Below are 10,923 nucleotides of genomic sequence, written 5' to 3'. Positions count from 1 at the left end.
CTGGGTATGGCCCTGGCAGTGGAAATATTGGATACCTGCTAAAAGGGCACTGAGCTGTCTAGAGGGTCACATTCCTGGTGCCTTTGCTAGATGGAAGGATGAGAAAAGAAGGGATTTGACGGCCTCTGATGGGAAAATGGCCGGGGGAAGGAACTGACGTCTTCCTGTGCTGTAGCCAGAAAGGATCTTAGAGATCTGCCTGTTTTTCACATCATCATAAATTCTTCAGCTGAAATGAGAGAATGAGTGCTTTATTATTTCCTCTGTGAATACAAGGAAATCTCTCTCAAGATAAAGGACAGATAATTGTGAGTGATTCTCAAAGTGGGCTCTCAGAGAAGGAGATCACAGAATTACAGAATCTTTAGTGTTGGAAAAGACCACAAAGATCATCTAGTCCATCCATCTGCGTTACCTTGCTTTTTTAAAGAATTTTTTTCCTTGTTTTGTTTTTCTTAGAAGCTTTCGTTTTTTGCTTCAATGCTTAAATAAGCAAATAAAATATGTATTGAAGCACAGAGGAAATATTCAGTGCCCACATGTGAAAGAGTGCCTCAGTTCACCTAGGGCAGATCATAACAAGCTGCATAGCCAAAGGGAGAGTGCATAGACACATCATACTGGGAATGAAGAAACAGAGAACTTGGATTTAGTTAAACCACATCACACTTCATGACACTGTAAAGTTGTGTTGTTTTGTTGTTTTTTTTCCCCCCTGTGTTTTGCCACTCTATTATTGGCCCTATTGTTTCCTTGGGTGTTCTTTAATTGTTCCAGCTTAGTGTGTACTGTGAAGATCAGGAGTACTGGACTTGTCTCCTCCATGTCTTAATTCCCATAGGAGGGAAGCATCCTTGTATTGCAATTAGGTGCAAAAGATACTTCGGTGTTACAGAGAGGAAGAGTTGGCTGTCCACTGCCTATAACCAACACTGAGCCTTATTTCAGAATCAAAAATGTATTTCAGCTGTTGTCAGATAGGAAAGGACTCCACGTCTTAAGTCTATAGATCAAAGAGTGTGAACTCTGAACAGTGGAACTGAAATGAAGACTGAAACATTAAAGATTAACTCAGGGTGCAGCACTGCCTGAAATCCATCTGCTGTTTTATTTTATGATCAGTGCTTTCTTGTCAAAGCATATTGTAAATGGAGACCTTTTGTCCTTGGGTCTTGGCAGATATCACTGAGAGAACTTGGTTTGAAATGGGGGTAACCTTCCCTTTGAAGATCATGCCTTTGAATATAGATTTTCTTGGATTTTCACTGGACTTACTTCTTAATGTTACCTCTCACAACTGTTTCTTCCTTGAAATATAATGCAGCAAGTACTGTGTAGATGGGTTGATAGTGATAGGACAAGGGGGGGATGGTTTTAATGGTTTTAAATTGTTTTAAGACAGAGGATGTTAGGTTAAATATTAGGAGGAATTTTTTCACTCATTGTGGTGATGCACTGGAACAGGTTGCCCAAGAAGGTTGTGGATGCCCTATCCCTGGAGGCATTCAGGGCCGGGCTGCATGTGGCTCTGGGCAGCCTGGTCTAGTGTTGGTGACCCCACCCATGGCCGGGGGATTGAAACTAGATGATCATTGTGGTCCTTTTCAACCCAGGCCATTCTATGATCCTATGAAGTATTTTTAGCTGTTTAGTTTAGAAACAAAACTAAATTTTCTTCAAGAAAGGGAAGAGAAGAAGGAGGAAGACAAGTGCTCTCCCTGGTGGAGGAGAGCCATGTTAGGGAGTACTCAAAAATAATCTAACATACACAAGTTCATGGAGCCCCACAGGCTGTATCCACCAGTTCCGAGGGAGCTGGCTGATGTCATTGAGAGACCACTCTCAATTATCTTTGGAAGCTCATAGTGGTTTGGAGAGAAGGAAGAGAGCAAACATCAACTCCAACTTCAAGAAAGGCAGTAGGAAGACTCAGGTAACTACTGGCCAAACAGTTTCATCACATTCCCTGGGAATGAGCTGGAGAAAACTCTCCAATCAAAACAAGAATATAATTGAGTACAGTCAGCATGGCTCTGTGAAGGGCAAATCATGCTCTATTAATCCGATAGACTTCTACAATGAGGTAACAAGCTTGGTGGATGATAAGAAAGCAGAGGAAGCTGTTCATCTGCTCTACAGTAGGCTTTTGTTACTGTCTCCTGTAATGTCCTCATACAGATACAGATCAGTGGACACTGAGGTGGAACACTCAAAGAAGTAGAAATCAGTTGAACAGCCAGGCTGTGCTGGATTTTCATGCCAGTATAAAGGGGAGGGGATGACTTCAGTGTAGAGCAGGCTCCTCATGATCGTTTTCATCTTATTTTTCATGTCTTGTTGAGGAGGGGGATTGAAAACAGCTGAGTGGGCATCTGGCATCTGGACAAGACACCAAACTGGGAAGAATGTCTTCTACATCAGGATTGTCCTGTTACCACATAGATATAACTGGAAAGGCAAATGAGAAACTGATAAAGCTCAGAAAGAGGAAGAACCAAATCCTACCAATGAGGACGAACAGCCACTGATGCCAGCACCACCTTCTTTCATGTGATTCATAATTGCCTTTCTTTTTATGCCATGTGCTGTTTATATTTAACTGTGCAGTCAGAGTTCCGGTTGAATTTATGTGTTCACCGATTTCTGTACAGGTAAATTCTCATATATCCATTTCTATTTTTCTTGATTTCCTTCTTATCTATAACTTCAAATCATATGTATTTCCATTCATCAGCTTCTGTGGAATCAACTCATATTTTTAAAATAGCTGTATTTGGTTTAAATACGGGATTCATCTGTCTAAATGACTCTACCTGTGGTTCAGCTGACATTTGGGATGCTTGGCCTTTATCTTGAGACCTGGTGATAAATTCCTTCAGCTGAGGAGAGACACCTAGCAATTGTAGTGTCACTCCAAAGTGTGGCAAATGTCTCATGCATGTCTGGCAGCGCTGTGTAACAGTCACAAGCCGGAGGTGGGGGGGAATACTATGGAAAAAGGCTCATTGGTTGGGATGAGGACAAGAAATGAATGCATTAATTATTGTTACTACCGGTACCAGCTCAGTATAGGGGAGATTAATGTAGTTTAGTGGCAACTGATAAAAGACTGGAGCAAAGTGAACTAAAGCAAACTAAAACCACCTTATTCCCTTCCACCCACTTCTACCCCATTGCCTCAAGCAGCAGAGGGGAATAGGGATTATGGTGGGCAAAAAGTTGGGAGAGAAAAGCCAAGAAAGCTGACCAAAGGTTTGTCACGTACCACAGGACCTTGTGCTCAGCAATAAAAGCTCAGGGGAAGGAGGAAAGTGAAAGAGTTGAGGGTTACAGAAAAACTAACATACACTGAGCAAGGTGTCAGCTACTCAGGTACAAACATATCCCATTCTGTCAACAGGAAAGATCAAGTAATAGTTTAGAATGAGTGACTCTATGTTTCTTCATGTGATTTTGTTTTTTGCCACTGTTTACTATAAATTATCTTTCAGGTCAAATTTAAAAGCATTACAAGAAACAATGTGGCAGATGAAGAGTCCTGCGATGAGTTGTTTCTTCTGTGTCATGCTTCTGTTCCAGATCGCTCATGCAGGTAAATGCCTCCTCCCTGTAACATCTGAGAGCTTCTCATAACAAACAAACAAACAAAGCAGTGCAGCCTTTTGCATTCCTGTATTCTGACGCTAGGGGATGCTCTCCAGTTCTGGTAATAGTTCATGGCTTTCAGCTGTAATTTCACCTTCCTACTCCTGGAAATGAAGAGTTCAACCCCCCTTTTCCTCTCACTCTACCGTTAGCTATTTAATTCATTCCAGCTCCACCTCTCATAACTGTGGTAACAACAGTTTTATTTTTATGGAGCAGAGCAAAAGAAAACACAAATTCAAATAAAGGATAGGATAAGTTCCTATAAGCAAAAGCTATCAAATGCCACTGTTGACAAAGGTGGCTAAGGAGGGTTGAGGATCACTCAGAGCTGGAAGACAGGAAAGAACAGTGTGGGAATATAATCATCTACTTGCTCTGCTCTTATCTCCATGTGGAGTCATCCTACAATCCTACATTGTCCACACTGGGAGGCTGAATTAAGTTGCCTAAACTGAATCACTTAATGCCATGTGAGGTCCACTCCTTCTCTGCAGAAGGACATGGGTGTCCTGTGGGTTTTGACTGAATCCTGCTTTAGAATCACAACTGAATACTTCAGTGTAGACTCCTAAATTCAAGTGTCTAACCTTTTTTTTTTTTTTTTTCCTCCTAGAATCCCTTGATGTATCCACATGGGATCAAGTTAACCACAACATCCTCATAGTTCTCACTATTTTAGTCTCCATTCTCCTCTTCATCGTCATTGCGTTCAGCTGTTACATTATCTGTTCAGGTATGGACATTTTTTCCCAACATCAGCAGCTTGTATGTGCTCCTACAGCATAACTCCAAGTTCTGGCATCCAGGTGACAATGCTGTGTTAGACTGAAGCACCTAGACCATACCTTCTCAAAGTGTGAGGAGTAACTGCAGATATTTGGAATCAATAATCATTCTCCCCAGTCCTTCCTTGTCACTGTTGGGTACAGCTCATCCACTTGGTCCAAGCCATAAAACCTGGCTCTGATCTTTGCACTACTGGTCATCTCTGAGATGTTGACCTTCACCATAAGGCTATATATGTTTTTTGCAGGATTGGAGGAGTCAACAGTGCTACTGTTCTCATATGTTGTTCCCCACCCCCTCCCCTCCCCCCCCCCCCCCCCCCCCAAAAAAAAAAAAAAGAAAAGAAAGAAAGAAAGAAAAAAGCTCCTTTACTCATTTCTCAGTATATTCATTGTACATGCCTTCAGGGCACTCCTCCCTCTGCACCAATATGTGCTTGTTATTTTTTTTAATAGCTTCAGCTTCCTGATGGCAGGGAAATGGAACAAGAAGAGAGTACAACTACACTGATTTCCATTCAGTAACACCTGCTTCTTGGTTTGTTTGAATCAAGCTGTCCAAACCCTAGATGATCCCAAAACATCCAGACACTAATATTTTATGGAAAGCTTAACATTTAAGCTTTCACATCCACTGTAGAGTTCTCATGCTCTCTCTCTCTTTTTTTTCTCTCTCTTTTTTTTTTTTTTTTTTTTTCCAGTTAAACGTTCAAAGGATCCTGAAAGAGGTAAAGTGTAGGTTAGAGTAAAGTAAATATTGATGATTACAGATGTCTTCATTAGTGCTTGACTGTGCATCTGTTTGGAGTGTGTATTTCAGAGCTGCAATAGGTATATATGGCATCATAAGGTGACACAAATGTGATTCCCAGATGTTGTAAGTAATGAGTTAAATTGAGAGTATCAGAGACTTTGCAAATTTTGAGGTGTGTGTCTTGCTCTAATTTGGGGCTGAAATACAGTGTCATCACCAATATCCAGGACTCATCTGCATAAATAAAAAAAAAGCTAGCTGTGTACCCCTAGCACGCACAAAAGTCCCTAAATATCTTTGTAAGGGAAAGTGAATCTAGGCCCACAGCTCTATTTGCCATCAGAGGGCAACTCAAGGAGACAGCTCTTCTCTCCCAAGGCAGACCAAAAGAGAGGGGAAGAGGGAAGATGGATTCTGGGAGCTTTGGTTAGTAGTAAGTGGAATTTGAGCCAATGATCTGTTCTGGCAGTCACAAAGGGCTGAACCCTGTGGGTTCCTTCCAGCTCAGGATATTCTATGATTCTATTAATTACTCCTGGAGCTTCGAATCCATCCTGGGTGATCAACTGAAATAAGCACATTAGATTTGCTAACTAATATTTTTTGTTTGGATGGACGTATGAATAAGAACGCTAATCTCTGTTCTTTATTTCCTCTTTAGGGTTACTCATTCCTGATAACTCTAAAGGTAAGAGTTATGGTGTACAAATTAGTAAAAAACTAACATCTATGCCATATTCAACCTCTTATTCTTAGTAATGGGTACGTGCTTTCAGCTAATGCAGGATCTCAGAAGCCAGTTTGTAAGATTGCGTGTGTCTTCCATTTAAGTTAATATTGCCAAGAATCTCCATGACTCTGTCGTCTACTGGATCTGCTGTGAGAGCAACACCAATGTGAAGGTGGTTAAAGAGTGACTTTTTGTCACCTGCCTCCATTTTCAAACAGTCACATAGGAGTTTTAGTACGAGTACTTATCTTTCCTTCCCCCCTTCCTCACTTCCTTCCTCCCTCCCTCCCTCACTTCCTTCCTCCCTCCCTCCCTCCCTCCCTTCCTTCCTTCCTTCCTTCCTTCCTCCCTCCCTCCCTCCCTTCCATCCTTCCTTCCTTCCTTCCTTCCTTCCTTCCTTCCTTCCTTCCTTCCTTCCTTCCTTCCTTCCTTCCTTCCTCCCTTCCTCCCTTCCTCCCTTCCTCCCTTCCTCCCTTCCTCCCTTCCTCCCTTCCTCCCTTCCTTCCTCCCTTCCTCCCTTCCTTCCTCCCTTCCTCCCTTCCTCCCTTCCTTCCTCCCTTCCTCCCTTCCTTCCTTCCTCCCTCCCTCCCTCCCTCCCTCCCTTCCTTCCTTCCTTCCTTCCTCCCTTCCTTCTTTCCTCCCTCCCTCCCTCCCTCCCTTCCTTCCTTCCTTCCTCCCTCCCTTCCTCCCTTCCTTCCTTCCTTCCTCCCTTCCTCCCTCCCTTCCTCCCTTCCTCCCTTCCTCCCTTCCTTCCTTCCTCCCTCCCTCCCTCCCTCCCTCCCTTCCTTCCTTCCTTCCTTCCTCCCTTCCTTCTTTCCTCCCTCCCTCCCTCCCTCCCTTCCTTCCTTCCTTCCTCCCTCCCTTCCTCCCTTCCTTCCTTCCTTCCTCCCTTCCTCCCTCCCTTCCTCCCTTCCTCCCTTCCTCCCTTCCTTCTTTCCTCCCTCCCTCCCTCCCTCCCTCCCTTCCTTCCTTCCTTCCTTCCTTCCTTCCTTCCTTCCTTCCTTCCTTCCTTCCTTCCTTCCTTCCTTCCTTCCTTCCTTCCTTCCTTCCGCCCTTCTGCCCTTCCGCCCTTCCTTCCGCCCTTCCTTCCTTCCTTCCTTCCTTCCTTCCTTCCTTCCTTCCTTCCTTCCTTCCTTCCGCCCTTCCTCCCTTCCTCCCTTCCTCCCTTCCTTCCTTCCTCCCTCCCTTCCTCCCTTCCTTCCTTCCTTCCTTCCTCCCTTCCTTCCTCCCTTCCTTCCTTCCTTCCTTCCTGACTTTCTTTCTGTCTTTCTGTCTTTATTTCTGTCTTTCTTTTTCATTTCTTTTCTTTCCATCTTTATTTCTTTTTTTCTTTCCTTCTGTCCTATTTTGTTCCTTTCTATCCTCCTTTTTTTCTTTTGTCCTTTCTTCCTTTCTTCTTTTCTTTCCTTTCTTCCTTTTTTTCAGAAAGATTTCTAGAGAAATCAGAAGAGCTGTTTGGATCTGTTCTCTGCTTGCCTGTTTAAAGTAGCAGAGCAGATGACATCTAGAAGTCCCTTCCAACCTCAAGCATTCTGTGGCTCATCAGTGTTGTGAAAAAAGAGATAAGGAATTGAATTTGCTATGGAAGAATAGACCACAATATGAGTTACCCTGGGGAGTAGGAGAACTGTAGCAAAAGAAAACTCATTGTTTCATCTTGTGACAAGTGTGCTGGTGAGAAAAAGGACAAGGAAAAGGAAAAGGAAAAGGAAAAGGATAAGAAAAGGAAAAGGATAAGAAAAAGAGAAAGGAAAAGAAAAAGAAAAAGAAAAAGAAAAAGAAAAAGGAAAAGAAAAAGAAAAAGAAAAAGAAAAAGAAAAAGAAAAAGAAAAAGAAAAAGAAAAAGAAAAAGAAAAAGAAAAAGAAAAAGAAAAAGAAAAAGAAAAAGAAAAAGAAAAAGAAAAAGAAAAAGAAAAAGAAAAAGAAAAAGAAAAAGAAAAAAAAAAGAAAAAGAAAAAGAAACAGAAAAAGAAAAAGAAAAAGAAAAAGAAAAGGAAAAGGAAAAGGAAAAAGACAAAAAAGGAAAAGGAAAAGGAAAAGGAAAAGGAAAAGGAAAAAGACAAGGAAAAGGAAAAGGAAAAGGAAAAGGAAAAGGAAAAAGAAAAGGAAAAGGAAAAAGAAAAAGAAGAAGGAAAAAGAAAAAAGAAAAGGAAAAGGAAAAGGAAAAGGAAAAGGAAAAGGAAAAGGAAAAGGAAAAGGAAAAGGAAAAGGAAAAGGAAAAGGAAAAGGAAAAGGAAAAAGAGGGAAGATGAAGAGGGAGAGGAAAAAAAGAAAATGGAAATGGAAAAGAGAAAGAGAATGAAAAAGGAAAAGGAAAATGAAAATGAAGAGGAAGAGGAAGATGAAAAGGAAGTGGAAAAGGAAAAGAGAAAGAGAAAGAGAGAAATAAAGAGAAAGAGAAAGAGAAAGAGAAAGAGAAAGAGAAAGAGAAAGAGAAAGAGAAAGAGAAAGAGAAAGAGAAAGAGAAAGAGAAAGAGAAAGAGAAAGAGAAGCGAAATTAAATAGTCATCTCAGTGAGATAAGAGAAACAGCAAATAGAGTAATGGGGATTATTTCAAACTTAGAGAGAAGAGTCAAAGAGAAGCGTCAAAGTCTTTTCTCTGAGAGGGACAAGTATTGAAAATATAAGAGGAAGAACATTATTGAAAATTCCATTAGTTTTATGGATAAAATTATGCAATGCACAGGGTATGCAAACACACCATAATCACAAGCTGGACTAAGAATGGAAAGAATAGATGGAACAAAATGCACTGAAGAATGCAATCGTTCCATTGCAACATACTCTCTCTCTCTCTCCCTTTTTTCTCTCTCTCTTTTTTTTTTTTTTTCCAGTTAATCGTTCAAAGGATCCTGAAAGAGGTAAAGTGTAGGTTAGAGTAAAGTAAATATTGATGATTACAGATGTCTTCATTAGTGCTTGACTGTGCATCTGTTTGGAGTGTGTATTTCAGAGCTGCAATAGGTATATATGGCATCATAAGGTGACACAAATGTGATTCCCAGATGTTGTAAGTAATGAGTTAAATTGAGAGTATCAGAGACTTTGCAAATTTTGAGGTGTGTGTCTTGCTCTAATTTGGGGCTGAAATACAGTGTCATCACCAATATCCAGGACTCATCTGCATAAATAAAAAAAAAGCTAGCTGTGTACCCCTAGCACGCACAAAAGTCCCTAAATATCTTTGTAAGGGAAAGTGAATCTAGGCCCACAGCTCTATTTGCCATCAGAGGGCAACTCAAGGAGACAGCTCTTCTCTCCCAAGGCAGACCAAAAGAGAGGGGAAGAGGGAAGATGGATTCTGGGAGCTTTGGTTAGTAGTAAGTGGAATTTGAGCCAATGATCTGTTCTGGCAGTCACAAAGGGCTGAACCCTGTGGGTTCCTTCCAGCTCAGGATATTCTATGATTCTATTAATTACTCCTGGAGCTTCGAATCCATCCTGGGTGATCAACTGAAATAAGCACATTAGATTTGCTAACTAATATTTTTTGTTTGGATGGACGTATGAATAAGAACGCTAATCTCTGTTCTTTATTTCCTCTTTAGGGTTACTCATTCCTGATAACTCTAAAGGTAAGAGTTATGGTGTACAAATTAGTAAAAAACTAACATCTATGCCATATTCAACCTCTTATTCTTAGTAATGGGTACGTGCTTTCAGCTAATGCAGGATCTCAGAAGCCAGTTTGTAAGATTGCGTGTGTCTTCCATTTAAGTTAATATTGCCAAGAATCTCCATGACTCTGTCGTCTACTGGATCTGCTGTGAGAGCAACACCAATGTGAAGGTGGTTAAAGAGTGACTTTTTGTCACCTGCCTCCATTTTCAAACAGTCACATAGGAGTTTTAGTACGAGTACTTATCTTTCCTTCCCCCCTTCCTCACTTCCTTCCTCCCTCCCTCCCTCACTTCCTTCCTCCCTCCCTCCCTCCCTCCCTTCCTTCCTTCCTTCCTTCCTTCCTCCCTCCCTCCCTCCCTTCCATCCTTCCTTCCTTCCTTCCTTCCTTCCTTCCTTCCTTCCTTCCTTCCTTCCTTCCTTCCTTCCTTCCTTCCTTCCTTCCTTCCTTCCTTCCTTCCTTCCTTCCTCCCTTCCTCCCTTCCTCCCTTCCTCCCTTCCTCCCTTCCTCCCTTCCTCCCTTCCTCCCTTCCTTCCTCCCTTCCTCCCTTCCTTCCTCCCTTCCTCCCTTCCTCCCTTCCTTCCTCCCTTCCTCCCTTCCTTCCTTCCTCCCTCCCTCCCTCCCTCCCTCCCTTCCTTCCTCCCTCCCTTCCTCCCTTCCTTCCTTCCTTCCTCCCTTCCTCCCTCCCTTCCTTCCTTCCTTCCTCCCTCCCTTCCTCCCTTCCTTCCTTCCTTCCTCCCTTCCTCCCTCCCTTCCTCCCTTCCTCCCTTCCTCCCTTCCTTCCTTCCTCCCTCCCTCCCTCCCTCCCTCCCTTCCTTCCTTCCTTCCTTCCTCCCTTCCTTCTTTCCTCCCTCCCTCCCTCCCTCCCTTCCTTCCTTCCTTCCTCCCTCCCTTCCTCCCTTCCTTCCTTCCTTCCTCCCTTCCTCCCTCCCTTCCTCCCTTCCTCCCTTCCTCCCTTCCTTCTTTCCTCCCTCCCTCCCTCCCTCCCTCCCTTCCTTCCTTCCTTCCTTCCTTCCTTCCTTCCTTCCTTCCTTCCTTCCTTCCTTCCTTCCTTCCTTCCTTCCTTCCTTCCGCCCTTCTGCCCTTCCGCCCTTCCTTCCGCCCTTCCTTCCTTCCTTCCTTCCTTCCTTCCTTCCTTCCTTCCTTCCTTCCTTCCGCCCTTCCTCCCTTCCTCCCTTCCTCCCTTCCTTCCTTCCTCCCTCCCTTCCTCCCTTCCTTCCTTCCTTCCTTCCTCCCTTCCTTCCTCCCTTCCTTCCTTCCTTCCTTCCTGACTTTCTTTCTGTCTTTCTGTCTTTATTTCTGTCTTTCTTTTTCATTTCTTTTCTTTCCATCTTTATTTCTTTTTTTCTTTCCTTCTGTCCTATTTTGTTCCTTTCTATCCTCCTT

At 42.8% G+C, this 10,923-nt stretch overlaps 1 protein-coding gene across 5 annotated transcripts in view; it reads left to right on the top strand.

Moving 5' to 3' along the window:
• The first annotated feature begins 2,575 nt into the window (after positions 1-2,575).
• Positions 2,576-10,923, top strand: part of LOC101751153 (zinc-binding protein A33-like) — a 30,497-nt gene continuing 22,149 nt past the window's right edge. For 4 of the 5 annotated variants that reach the window (XM_046904846.1, XM_046904849.1, XM_046904848.1 and 1 more), the window contains exons 1-6: positions 2,576-2,651; positions 3,492-3,592; positions 4,262-4,381; positions 5,135-5,161; positions 5,849-5,875; positions 9,467-9,493. In XM_046904846.1, the coding sequence (XP_046760802.1) occupies positions 2,581-2,651; positions 3,492-3,592; positions 4,262-4,381; positions 5,135-5,161; positions 5,849-5,875; positions 9,467-9,493 (373 nt within the window). In that variant the 5' untranslated portion in view covers positions 2,576-2,580. The remainder of the gene's footprint in view (positions 2,652-3,491; positions 3,593-4,261; positions 4,382-5,134; positions 5,162-5,848; positions 5,876-9,466; positions 9,494-10,923) is intronic. The other variant, XM_040654306.2, reaches the window with a different exon arrangement.

This window comes from Gallus gallus, chromosome 31, assembly GCF_016699485.2.
Source record: "Gallus gallus isolate bGalGal1 chromosome 31, bGalGal1.mat.broiler.GRCg7b, whole genome shotgun sequence".
Taxonomy (NCBI): Eukaryota; Metazoa; Chordata; class Aves; order Galliformes; family Phasianidae; genus Gallus; species Gallus gallus.
This window is presented reverse-complemented; position numbering and strand designations above follow the sequence as displayed.